Here is a 14,666-nt window from a genome sequence, read left to right as displayed (position 1 = left end):
ACACACATATCTATATATTGCACGCACACACACACATATCTATATATTGCACGCACACACACACATATCTATATATTGCACGCGCACACACACATATCTATATATTGCACGTGCACACACACACATATCTATATATTGCACGCGCACACACACATATATATATATTGCACGCGCACACACACATATCTATATATTGCACGCGCACACACACATATCTATATATTGCACGCACACACACACATATCTATATATTGCACACACACACACACATATCTATATATTGCACGCACACACACACATATCTATATATTGCACGCACACACATCTATATATTGCACGCACACACACACATATCTATATATTGCACGCACACACACACATATCTATATATTGCACACACACACACACACATATCTATATATTGCACGCACACACACACATATCTATATATTGCACACACACACACACACATATCTATATATTGCACACACACACACACATATCTATATATTGCACGCACACACACACATATCTATATATTGCACGCACACACATCTATATATTGCACGCACACACACACATATCTATATATTGCACGCACACACACACATATCTATATATTGCACACACACACACACACATATCTATATATTGCACGCACACACACACATATCTATATATTGCACGCGCACACACACATATCTATATATTGCACACACACACACACACATATCTATATATTGCACGCGCACACACACATATCTATATATTGCACGCGCACACATACATATCTATATATTGCACGCGCACACACACATATCTATATATTGCACACGCACGCACACACATATCTATATATTGCACGCACACACACACATATCTATATATTGCACGCACACACACACATATCTATATATTGCACACACACACACACACATATCTATATATTGCACGCACACACACACATATCTATATATTGCACACACACACACACATATCTATATATTGCACGCACACACACACATATCTATATATTGCACACACACACACACATATCTATATATTGCACACACACACACACACATATCTATATATTGCACACGCACACACACACATATCTATATATTGCACGCACACACACACATATCTATATATTGCACACACACACACACATATCTATATATTGCACACACACACACACACATATCTATATATTGCACACGCACACACACACATATCTATATATTGCACACACACACACACATATCTATATATTGCACACACACACACACATCTATATATTGCACACACACACACACACATCTATATATTGCACGCACACACACACATATCTATATATTGCACGCACACACACACATATCTATATATTGCACGCACACACACACATATCTATATATTGCACGCACACACACACATATCTATATATTGCACACACACACACACATATCTATATATTGCACACACACACACACACATATCTATATATTGCACACACACACACACACATATCTATATATTGCACACACACACACACACATATCTATATATTGCACACACACACACACACATATCTATATATTGCACACACACACACCTGTGAGGGCCACGCCGAGCAATGTAAGGAACATGAGCACATTCTGCGACCTCCAATCAGGAAACAGAACAGCCCGAAACCTGAGGAATCGGCGCAGGAACAGCCAATCCAAACGCAGCCTGCAGAGAGGGGGGCGGCAGAGAGAAAAGGTGGGGGAGAGAAGATGGGGGGGAGAGAAGAGAGAAGTTGGGGGGGGAGAGAAGAGAGAAGATGGGGGGGGGAGAAGATGGGGGATAGAAGAGAGAAGATGGGGGGATAGAGGAGGGAGAAGAAGAGAGGAGGGGGGGAAAGAAGAAGAGGGTGTAAAAGAAGAGGAGGGGGGAAAAGAAGAGGAGGGGGAAAAGAAGAGGAGGGGGGAGAAGAGGAGAAGGGGAAGAAGAGAGGAGGGGAGAAGGGGAAAGAAGAGAAGAAGGGGGAAGAAGAGAAGAAGGGGGAAGAAGAGAAGAAGGGGGAAGAAGAGAAGAAGGGGGAAGAAGAGAAGAAGGGGGAGCAAGAGTGGAGGGGAGCAGAGGGGAGACGAGAAGAGAGAAGTGGGGAGGCGAAGAGGAGAAGAGGGAGGGGAAAAGAGGGAGGGGAAAAGAGGGAGGGGGGAGAGAGGAGACATAACTTACATTTTGCTGATTTGTGTCACCAGCAGAGCTGAACCGCATGACTTTCAGGTCCGGGGACCCCCTGCCTCCCGAGGTACAGGCCTCCGTATTGGGTGCCGGTATCTCCTGCAAGTTTAAATGTCCCGCGTCACACCCATGTGACCGGGACATTCACGCTTGCACCCCATACTGGAGAATGTACCTCGGGAAGCAGGCGGTCCCCGGACCTGAAAGTTATGCGGTTCAGCTCCGGAGACCCCCTGCTTCAATAATATGTGCAAAAATAAATAAAAAACAAAGGGCAATCGTCATTACTTTAGTGGCTAATCACTAAGGCAGCGGTGCGCAAAGTGGGGGGCGCGACCCCCAGGGGGGGCGGGAGATTGTGCTGGGGGGGCGTGGCAGTTGCAGAGGCCCCGCGCTCTTCCCCAGGCATTTAAATGAAATGCCGGGGGATCGCGTGAGGCCCCTGCAACTGTTTACTTACAGCGATTCAGCCGTCTGTGTTGCGTCGCCATGGCAACGCGGCAACGATAGAAGCCGCGGCGCCATGTGACTTGACGTCACACGCCCACGCAGCGTCATCTGACGCGGATGCAGGTAGGCAGGGGGGCGCGAGAGCCGGGGGCAGAGGGACAGGGGGGCGCAGCACAAAAAGTTTGCGCTCCCCTGCACTAAGGTAATGAAGGGGTTAAACAGCAGTACCTGGTTTGTTGGCGGTAGAGGGGGTCGGTAAAGGTTGCAGTTGCCCCATGGTGGGTGGTTAGGCCTCCTCGGAGGGGTTAACCCCTCCCTTACCATAGTGGGTACAACCGCTAAGGGGTTAACCCCTCCCGCAACTCCCTCCCGGGAGGCCTAACCGTCCACCCTGGGGAACTACCACCTTCACCCACCTCCTCTACCAACAACAAACCAGGTACTGCCATGTAACCCCTTCATTACCTTCGCGGTTAGCCACTAAGGGGTAATGATGGTCACCTGTTATTTGTATTACATAGGATGGAATCTGGGGGTCCCTGGAGCTGATATTAATGCGTTTCAGCTCCAGAGACCCCCGGCTTCAATCCTATGTAGTAACGCTTAAAAGAAACTCCGTCTTAGGCAAATCGCGCTTCCTGTCTCGCCACCCTTTGGGTGAGGATAAAATAAAGCGACTGTTTAACCGCGATGTGCACCTCAGAGCTCTGTGAGTAGCACTTACTGGCAAAAAGTGTGAGTTTGGGCATTGTGTGAGCTACCGCACGGGTTGTAATAGCTAGAGTGATAATGAGCGCTAAAAAGCCGTTTACAAGCGATATTGCCATGTTATCGAAGCTTTGTGAATAGCTACACAAGCAAAATCGCTTGTAAAGTGTAAGGCCTTGGCCAGGCTCTCTGCTGGCGTGCTGAGGCGCAGGGAAAGCGGGTGCTATCCCTGGCCTTGCGGTTGCTTACCGCACACGCTGTCAGCGGGCCGTCAGGGGGCGGGCCGGGGGCGCGTCACGCCCTCATTGGGCGAACCGCTCACGTGACCGGCCTGTCGCGCCGGCAAGCAGGGGAATTTTAAATTCCCCTAAGACCTGTGCTTCCGCAAGCGCGCGGAAGCGAAGATGAGCCCCTACTAAAGCCGCTCTAATTGCGGCTGTAGGGGCTCAGTGCTGAGCGGGAGCGCGCCTCAGCACGCTTCCGCCAGCAAGCGCTAAACATGGCCAAGGCCTAAGAAGTGTTAAGTCACTTATTGAAGTTTAGTGAATAGGCCCCTATGTCTTTTATATCTGGTCTGAATATTCCCATATAGATCCGTCAGATTTAAGAGTTGCAGATGAATTAATACTTTTGTTAATATATATCAAGTAAAAATATTACTTGTGAGCACATTCACATGTCTTAAACAGGTCTGCAACCCTGCCTTTCACCATTATCTACTAGCCTACAGTTCTTCCACTGGAGCAAGGGATTCTGGGAAATAACATGCAAATGAAAACACAGTGCCATCTTTTGTCTCAAGACCATATTAAACCAAGACCATGGTTAAACCCTTAAGCCAATGCATGCTGCTTTAAACACGGCTTTTAAGGGTGTCTCTCTCTGACTTTTCTCTATAGAGGCACTTTGTAACTTGGTATGTACTTTTTTTCTTTAAGTGTGAATATGTACTTTGTTATTCACGTTCCGTTTTAGAGTGATGCAGGGTAGTCAGATTGCAATGCGTGGAACGCGCGCGGGCGTACTCCGTCTTACGTTAGGAAAGGGGTGCAAAACTCCAGTCCTTAAGACCCCCCCCCCCCCCCCCCCCCCAACATATCAGGTTTTCAGGATATCCCTGCTTCAGCACAGGTGACTCAATCAGTCCCTACTTCTGCACAGGTGGGTCAATCAGTGGCTCAGTCGAAAAGCTGGGATATCCTGAAAACCTGACCTGTTGGGGGGGGGGGGGGATTGAGGACTGGAGTTGAGCCCCCCTGCGTTAGGAGATTCAGTCTCTGAGAGACGTTTCTTTTGTAATAATCACACATGACGTCGGTAACCTGCGGTAACACATGAGGACAATTCTCGATTGATCTAGCATCACTTCCGGTATGGAGGCCATTTCAGATATCTTGAGACGTACAAGCGACACTCCTTGATAAAGCGCTCTGTGTGTGTGTGTGTGTGTGTGAAACGCGTGGGGAGGACTGGTTTTTGTGCCTCTTTTTATGATGATCTAATACACACTTTGATCCCACACTTAGCCCTCCTTCATCGCCCTGTGCTGCTGTTCACCGTTTGTATTTTTACTTGTCACGGTCCCGACGCAGAATCGGTAACCTCCAACCGCAGATCTCCCGGCAGCACACAAGCGTGAGCACCCCCTCTGTATCCCAAAGGATTTCAACTAATCCAGACGCCCAACATCGGGGACTGAAATCAGGAGGAGCGAGGACAGCTCTACCCTAGTTACGGCTCCCGTAGGCACTGTGCTGCTTACGGCTCCCGTAGGCACTGCGCCAGTTACAGCTCCCGGTACCACTGCGTCAGTTACGGCTCCCAGAGGCACTGCGCAAGTTACGGCTCCCGGTGGCACTGCGCCAATTACGGCTCCCGGAGGCACTGCGTCAGTTACGGCTCCCGTAGGCACTGCGCTAGTTACGGCTCCCGGAGGCACTGCGCCAGTTACGGCTCCCGGAGGCACTGCGTCAGTTACGGCTCCCGTAGGCACTGCCCTAGTTACGGCTCCCGGAGGCACTGCGCCAGTTACGGCTCCCGGAGGCACTGCGCCAGTTACGGCTCCCGGAGGCACTGCGCCAGTTACGGCTCCCGGAGGCACTGCGCCAGTTATGGCTCCCGGAGGCACTGCGTCAGTTACGGCTCCCGGAGGCACTGCGTCAGTTACGGATCCCGGAGGCACTGCGCCAGTTACGGCTCCCGGAGGCACTGCGCCAGTTACGGCTCCCGGAGGCACTGCGCCAGTTACGGCTCCCGGAGGCACTGCGCCAGTTACGGCTCCCGGAGGCACTGCGCCAATTACGGCTCCCGGAGGCACTGCGTCAGTTACGGCTCCCGTAGGCACTGTGCTGCTTACGGCTCCCGTAGGCACTGCGCCAGTTACAGCTCCCGGTACCACTGCGCCAGTTACAGCTCCCGGTACCACTGCGCCAGTTACGGCTCCCGTAGGCACTCTGCACGGACACATGTATTTATGAGGTGCTACTGCTTCTCTACACGCTGCTAATACAAAAGAGGGACACTTCAGACTGCATATTTATTTCTTTATTTGTTCATGATACATGCTTTCGTTTTGGATCACCTACACCCTTGCACTTTGGAACAAGCGACCTCTGCACTTTGACCATAAATTGAACGCCAGTCTCTCTCGCCAAACAAAAACCCAGAATGGCGGATTGTTGAGACTGATCCGCGGAACAAAGGAACCAGCGGATCCAAAGACGCAACTTTTTTTTTGCCCATGTCTAGTAGCAAAGTAGCTGAGGTTGAAAAAAAGATATGTTAAATGTAGACAACAGATACTTCTCCTATATTTGTATAGTATATTGATCCAGAGGAAGGCAAATAAAAAAACCCCAGTGACACATTATTCAATGATATCTCACAAGGGGAAAATAAATTCCTTCTTGACTCCAGTAATGACAATCAGACAGATTACTGGCATTACTAGGGTAAAGCTGACATTATTAGGATAAGGCTGGCATTATTAGGGTAAGGCTGGCATTATTAGGGTAAGGCTGGCATTATTAGGGTAAGGCTGACATTATTAGGGTAAGGCTGACATTATTAGGATAAGGCTGGCATTATTAGGGTAAGACTAGCATTATTAGGATTAGGCTGGCATTATTAGGGTTAGGCTGCCATTATTAGGGTAAAGCTGGCATTATTAGGGTACGGTTGACATTATTAGGGTACGGTTGGCATTATTAGGCTACGGTTGGCATTATTAGGCTACGGTTGGCATTATTAGGGTTAGGTGGGCATTATTAAGGTAAGGCTGGCATTAGTAGGGTAAGGCTGGCATTATTAGGGAAAGGCTGGCATTATTAGGGTAAGGCTGGCATTAGTAGGGTTAAGCTGGCATTAGTAGGGTTAAGCTGGCATTTTTCAGGGTAAGGCTGGCATTAGTAGGGTAAGGCTGGCATTGGTAGGGTTAAGCTGGCATTATTAGGGTAAGGCTGGCATTAGTAGGGTAAGGCTGGCATTAGTAGGGTTAAACTGGCATTATTAGGGTAAGGCTGGCATTAGTAGGGTAAGGCTGGCATTAGTAGGGTTAAGCTGGCATTATTAGGGTAAGGCTGGCATTAGTATGGTAAGGCTGGCATTATTAGGGTAAGGCTGGCATTAGTAGGGTTACGCTGGCATTATTAGGGTAAGGCTGGCATTAGTAGGGTTAAACTGGCATTATTAGGGTAAGGCTGGCATTAGTAGTTTAAGGCTGGCATTAGTAGGGTAAGGCTGGCATTAGTAGGGTTAAACTGGCATTATTAGGGTAAGGCCGGCATTAGTAGGGTAAGGCTGGCATTATTAGGGAAAGGCTGGCATTATTAGGGAAAGGCTGGCATTATTAGGGTAAGGCTGGCATTATTAGGGTTAAGCTGGCATTAGTAGGGTTAAGCTGGCATTATTAGGGTAAGGCTGGCATTAGTAGGGTAAGGCTGGCATTAGTAGGGTAAGGCTGGCATTAGTAGTTTAAGGCTGGCATTAGTAGGGTTAAGCTGGCATTATTAGGGTAAGGCTGGCATTAGTAGGGTTAAGCTGGCATTAGTAGGGTAAGGCTGGCATTAGTAGGGTTAAGCTGGCATTAGTAGGGTAAGGCTGGCATTAGTAGGGTTAAGCTGGCATTAGTAGGGTAAGGCTGGCATTAGTAGGGTAAGGCTGGCATTAGTAGGATAAGGCTGTCATTAGTAGGGTAAGGCTGGCATTAGTAGGGTAAGGCTGGCATTAGTAGGGTTAAGCTAGCATAATTTCTCTCCTCTCTTACCGGGTGCCCCGTTCTCTCTCCGGACTCCTCATTCCCATGATGCTCCGCGCTCCTAAGTCCTAACACGTGACTGTAACAAAGTCCTTTCGGAATCCTATCAGGAGGGCGTGGCCTAAACATATGGGCGGTGGATGGGACTGGACCGTCATGTGGGCGGGGCCTGAGCTGCACAGTGCACGTGATGTGATACTTTCAATGCATCTACTCAGTGTATGTATGTATGTATGTCTTTATTTGTATAGTGTGTTACTAGCAGGCTGAAGATTCATCCTCACTCTGACTCACCTCACCTCATTCTTCTCACTCATACTCACCTTACACTTCTCACTCATACTCACCTTATTCTTCTCACTCATACTCACCTTATTCTTCTCACTCATACTCACCTTACACTTCTCACTTTATTCTTCTCACTCATTCTCACCTTATTCTTCGCACTCATCTTAATCATCTTACATTTCTCACGCAAACTCACCTTACTCTTAATAATAATGATAATAATAATGTGTTCTTGTATAGCGCTGCTTTTTTTACGTAGCGCTTTACAGAGACATTTTGCAGGCACAGGTCCCTGTCCCGTGGAGCTTACAATCTATGGGTTTTTTTTGGTGCCTGAGGCACAGGGAGATAAAGCGACTTGCCCAAGGTCACAAGGAGCCAACACCGGGAATAGAACCAGGCTCCCCTGCTTCACACTCTGTGACAGTCAGCGTCTTTACTCACTGAGCCACTCTTCTCAATCATACTCACCTTACCTCTTCTCACTCACTTCTCAATCATAGTGTTGAATGGTGAATCATGGAGCACAAATCATCGGTGCTTTATGAAAGAAAGAAAGCCAGAACTTGATAGGAATGTACACTCACAATTTCGCCAAGATATGCAAGCGTTGTATGCCCAAGGTAGGGGTAGGAACATCTCAATGTAGTCAGTTTGATGCAGGATAATAGGCAGCTACACATGGATTCTCACCCCAACCACACAGGAAAAAGAGACAAGAACAGGATGGTGCATAAGGTCACGATGTATTGGCATACACACAGTGAATAAAATCCATACACTCACATGCTGACCCTCAACATGGGCATTGTACCAACAGGCTGCAGGCTAGGTGTTCCGGCGGTGAAAGCCAGAAGTAGCGTGGTCGTAGGAGTTCTCACGGAGGGGCTGGTGCACTACCAGTTTCCCCGATCCTGGTCCCCTCCAACATCCGCGTTTCACCACGCGTTCCAGCTGACGTCTCCGCGCGGTGACGTCAGCCTTCCGGATCACGTTCGCCTAGCTACCAATCAACCAACTCTGGAGTCGATTGACGTAGTGATACTGGGTCTCCAATAAATAATCTATATTCACCTATCAGTATAGTCCAAATATGAATATACCGCTTAGCAGGCAGTAACTATGTTTGGCCAATTAAAACAGCAACACAAAATGCCCTACACTAAAATCTCTAAATATTTAACACAAATACACATACACTTTTATCAAATATCAATGGTAAAAATACTGAAAATGGGATCGAACTATAACAACATCCCTTTAACACTTGGTATTAATATAATATAATCCGTTAACGGAAAACACGGAAAGAACGCCTCCAATGGAACTGGAATAAAACATGAAGGCGGTGTTAATAATCATATATGCAATCGTCCTCATATACTTGGAGGGAAATGTACAAAAGACACAAGTGTTAAAAATATTCATAAAAATGCATATTATAAGAATAAATAAAAATGAATAAAAATCAACAATAACCATATGATAAAAATAACCATATGATAAAACAAATACATATATATAATAAAATTGAGAGAGCGAGAACGTCCAACCTATAATACAATGTTTACAGTCCTATAAAATACTTGATAAAAAGCTGATAAAACCAGATTGGGGATCAAAGAAAAGCAGCGATGTCTATATCTACGGTCAAGCCATCTGGTATTACAGTCTTCAATTTAAAAATTCAAATACTCTCGCTTTGGATGAGTTTTCTGTCCCTTTCGCGACCTCTCCAACTATGTTAAACATGTTCGATGGCCCTATATTTTAGGCCCTATATTTTAGGCCCTATATTTTAGGCCCCTTGGGTCGGCGTTGTGGAATATGGAGAAATGTTTCGAAACGTTGCGGGTCATCAGCTTCTTTCTAATATTGCCGACGTGCTCCAAAATACGGACTCTAAGGCCCCGCTCACACAGCGCGCTACACGACGTGCGCTTAGGTGCGCGCGTTCGTCACAGATTCCTGGCGGCCAATGGTAGTGTTCAGTATTGAAACTACCATTGGCTGCAAAGTGCGGCATCGGCGTTGCTGCAGTCGCGGGAGTCTTTTCAACCTGTGATCTCCGGCTGCAGCAGCGCGACGTCAGTTTCAGCAGCCAATCAATGCCCAGACGTTTTACATTGATTGGCTGCCGAAATTGACCAGAGACTCGGTAGTGGGGATGGGACGGGGGACCCCCCCTCAGTATATGATCCCCTCTGTGCAGTGGGTTTAAGTGCAGATCTGTGCTGGGGAGGGGGGGGGGTATAAACCTCGGTAAACTAAAACTATAATAAATAAAAATAAATTAAATAAAATTAGCTTCAGGACGCTTCAGGGACACGGGTACACACTTCCTGGATGTCGCCTCATTCCGTCTGTTGGGGATGATCACACATCGCCCAGCAAACGGAGGCGTGCACACGCGGACGCGCGCACGCAGCGGACCAAAGGAACCGGCAGATTCGTGGCGGATCCAAATCCAGCCATCTCTAGTTACTATCTTATCAGGAGAGACCTACTAGTACTGCGAATCCTTTCAGCATCTCCGGTGATTGAGCCCAGTCACATCTGCATCTGAGGGTCATGTCATGTGGTAGGTCCGAAAATGTGATTATTCTGGTTTTCTAGGGAACATGATCAAATTTGGAAATATTGGTCCTGCTAAAAAGGCTCCAGCTCTGAGTCACACTGTATCATGCAATTTCACTGAAATAGCTTAAACCAGCAGATGCTGGGTGTATAAAGGCTGAGCAGAAGCTCTGACAATGAGCGACCATCTTAAGGTTGATGGAATTCCAGGAAGTCTCCAACTAGGTCTTCTTCGTGCATTTAAAATGTCTAGACAGAATCAAATGCTTTGTCACAATCTACGAATCCTAAGGAGAGCGGCCGATCGTATTCATTACTTCGGGAAATCACTTCTTGTACTTGTTGGATGTGGCGCATTGTGCTGTGCGCGCTGTGACATCCCGCTGCTTCTCCGGGCAAAGTCCAGGCTCTGTTGGAATATATTAGTGAGAAGCTTTGTAAATATCCTGTAAGTGATTGGAAGTGACTGGATCTGTGGTGCTTGAGGAAGTCTTTGTCTCCTTTCTTGTGGATGAGGATAACTGGCATCGCTCCATTGTTGTATTGTATTGTATGTCTTTATTTATATAGCGCCATAATGTACATAGCGCTTCACAGCAGTAATACATGTGGTAATCATATACATAACAAATAATATAAATAACAGGTCATGGGAATAAGTGCTTCAGACATAAAAGTAACATTAAGGAAGAGGAGTCCCTGCTCCAAGGAGCTTACAATCTAATTGGTAGGTAGGGGAACTTTTGGAGACAGTAGTAGGAGAATTGTGCTGGAATGTTCCTGTTCTTCAAGCCGCGTGTAAAGAGGTTTGTAGGGATTTTCTCTACTTCTTCTCCAGAATCTTTCAAGTTTCAGCAGTAATTCCATCTTCCCCGGGAGCCTTCCCATTCCTCATGTATTTTATTACCTTTGCTTTGTTCTGGAAGGACGCATGGTACATTATTGGGGGTTTCTTCTCGCTCATGGATTATGGTTGCCTGTGTTACCTGTTATACAATTTAATGTAGAATTCCTGAACCCTCTTTCTGATAAGTGCACAGCCTTTTATTGTTGATGGATGGTCTTGTTTGAGTGCAATGATTTGCTTCTTCCCAAGTCGCTGCTTTGTCTTCAAGCTTTTGTTATCTTCGTTAGTCTTCCTCACTATATCAGTTACATTCGCTTACATCTCCAGTTACACGTTTACGGAGCGTCTCGCACAGGTCTGCTTCTACAGTTCTTGGGTCTTGCGATACACAAACACCGGAGATATACACACACACATACCTGAAATACATACACACCTCAGATACATACCTTAAATACATACACACCTACAAACTCACACATCTCAGATACACACACCTGAAATACACACACACGCATATATAAAATACACACACCTATAAACTCACATCTGAGATACACACACAAACGCATGTAAAATACACAGACATCTGAGATACACACAAGCATCTGAAATATACACACACACACACACACACACCCATGAATCTGAGATACAAACACTCACATGCATTTCTGAGATACCTAAACACCCAGAAGTACAAACACAACCACCTGATATACATATCATACACATCTTCCTGGGGGAGTGAAGTGTGTGAGAATGTGTGGGGTGGAGGGAATGAGGTGTGTGAGAATGTGTGGGGTGGGGGGTGAGGTGTGTGAGAATGTGTGGGGTGGGCGGAGTGAGGTGTGTGAGAATGTGTTTGGTGGGGGGAGTGAGGTGTGTGAGAATGTGTGGGGTGTGGGGAGTGAAGTGTGTGAGAATGTGTGGGGTGGGGGGAGTGAGGTGTGTGTGAATGTGTGGGGTGGGGGGAGTGAGGTGTGTGAGGATGTGTGGGGTGGGGGGAGTGAGGTGTGTGAGAATGTGTGGGATGGGGGGAGTGAGGTGTGTGAGGATGTGTGGTGTGGGGAGAGTGAGGTGTGTGAGGATGTATGGTGTGGGGGGAGTGAGGTGTGTGAGGATGTGTGGGGAGGGGGGGAGTGAGGTGTGTGAGGATGTGTGGGGTGGGGAGAGTGAGGTGTGTGAGGATGTGTAGTGTGGGGGGAGTGAGGAGTGTGAGGATGTGTGATGTGGGGGGAGTGAGGTGCGTGACAATGTGTGGGGTGGGGGGTGAAGTGTGTGACAATGTGTGGGGTGGGGGGAGTGAGGTATGTGACAATGTGTGGGGTAGTGGGGGGGTGAGGTGTGTGTGACAATGTGTGGGGTGGGGGGGGTGAGGTGTGTGACAGTGTGTGGGGTGGGGGGGTGAGGTGTGTGGGGTGGGGGGGTGAGGTGTGTAACAATGTGTGGGGTGGGGGGTGAGGTGTGTGACAATGTGTGGGGTGGGGTGGGGGGAGTGAGGTATGTGACAATGTGTGGGGTAGTGGGGGGGGTGAGGTGTGTAACAATGTGCGGGGTGGGGGGGTGAGGTGTGTGACAATGTGTGGGATGGGGGGGTGAGGTGTGTGACAATGTGTGGGGTGGGGGGGGGGTGAGGTGTGTGACAATGTGTGGGTTGGGGGGGGGGTGAGGTATGTGACAATGTGTGGGGTGGGGGGGTGAGGTGTGTGTGACAATGTGTGGGGTGGGGGGTGAGGTGTGTGACAATGTGTGGGGTGGGGGGTGAGGTGTGTGTGACAATGTGTGGGGTGGGGTGGGGGGGTGAGGTGTGTGTGACAATGTGTGGGGTGGAGGGGTGAGGTGTGTGTGACAATGTGTGGGGTGGGGGGTGAGGTGTGTGTCACAATGTGTGGGGTGGGGGGGTGAGGTGTGTGTGACAATGTGTGGGGTGGGGGGGTGAGGTGTGTGACAATGTGTTGGGTGGGGGGGTGAGGTGTGTGTGACAATGTGTGGGGTGGGGGGGGTGACAATGTGTGGGGTGGGGGGTGAGGTGTGTGGGGTGGGGAGGTGAGCTGTGTAACAATGTGTGGGGTGGGGGGTGAAGTGTGTGACAATGTGTGGGGTGGGGGGAGTGAGGTATGTGACAATGTGTGGGGTAGTGGGGGGGTGAGGTGTGTGTGACAATGTGTGGGGTGGGGGGGGTGAGGTGCGTGACAGTGTGTGGGGTGAGGTGTGTGGGGTGGGGGGGTGAGGTGTGTAACAATGTGTGGGGTGGGGAGTGAGGTGTGTGACAATGTGTGGGGTGGGGGGAGTGAGGTATGTGACAATGTGTGGGGTAGTGGGGGGGGTGAGGTGTGTAACAATGTGTGGGGTGGGGGGGGTGAGGTGTGTGACAATGTGTGGGATGGGGGGGTGAGGTGTGTGACAATGTGTGGGGTGGAGGGGGGTGAGGTGTGTGACAATGTGTGGGGTGGGGGGGGGTGAGGTGTGTGACAATGTGTGGGGTGGGGGGGTGAGGTGTGTGTGACAATGTGTGGGGTGGGGGGTGAGGTGTGTGACAATGTGTGGGGTGGGGAGGGTGAGGTATGTGTGACAATGTGTGGGGTGGGGGGGTGAGGTGTGTGTGACAATGTGTGGGGTGGGGTGGGGGGGGTGAGGTGTGTGTGACAATGTGTGGGGTGGGGGGAGTGAGGTATGTGACAATGTTTGGGGTAGTGGGGGGGGTGAGGTGTGTGTGACAATGTGTGGGGTGGGGGGGGTGAGGTGTGTGACAGTGTGTGGGGTGGGGGGATGAGGTGTGTGGGGTGGGGGGGTGAGGTGTGTAACAATGTGTGGGGTGGGGGTGAGGTGTGTGACCATGTGTGGGGTGGGGGAGTGACGTATGTGACAATGTGTGGGGTAGTGGGGTGGGTGAGGTGTGTAACAATGTGTGGGGTGGGGGGGTGAGGTGTGTGACAATGTGTGGGATGGGGGGGGGTGAGGTGTGTGACAATGTGTGGGGTGGGGGGGTGAGGTGTGTGACAATGTGTGGGGTGGGGGGTGAGGTGTGTGACAATGTGTGGGGTGGGGGGGTGAGGTGTGTGTGACAATGTGTGGGGTGGGGGTGAGGTGTGTGACAATGTGTGGGGTGGGGGGGTGAGGTGTGTGACAATGTGTGGGGTGGGGGGGTGAGGTGTGTGTGACAATGTGTGGGGTGGGGTGGGGGGGTGAGGTGTGTGTGACAATGTGTGGGGTGGGGGTGTGTGACAATGTGTGGGGTGGGGGGGGGGTGACAATGTGTGGGGTGGGGGGTGAGGTGTGTGAGGATGTGTGGGGAGGGGGGAGTGA

General features: G+C 49.2%; 1 protein-coding gene across 1 annotated transcript in view; it reads right to left on the bottom strand.

Annotated features, from left to right (window-relative positions):
- Window positions 1-7,772, bottom strand: part of ABCD4 (ATP binding cassette subfamily D member 4) — a 38,455-nt gene extending 30,683 nt beyond the window's left edge. The window contains 2 exon segments of the mRNA XM_075614729.1: window positions 1,623-1,734; window positions 7,655-7,772. Of these exon segments, the coding sequence (XP_075470844.1) occupies window positions 1,623-1,734; window positions 7,655-7,692 (150 nt within the window). The 5' untranslated portion in view covers window positions 7,693-7,772.
- Window positions 7,773-14,666: the final 6,894 nt, after the last annotated feature.

Source organism: Ascaphus truei, chromosome 9 (genome assembly GCF_040206685.1).
Source record: "Ascaphus truei isolate aAscTru1 chromosome 9, aAscTru1.hap1, whole genome shotgun sequence".
Taxonomy (NCBI): Eukaryota; Metazoa; Chordata; class Amphibia; order Anura; family Ascaphidae; genus Ascaphus; species Ascaphus truei.
This window is presented reverse-complemented; position numbering and strand designations above follow the sequence as displayed.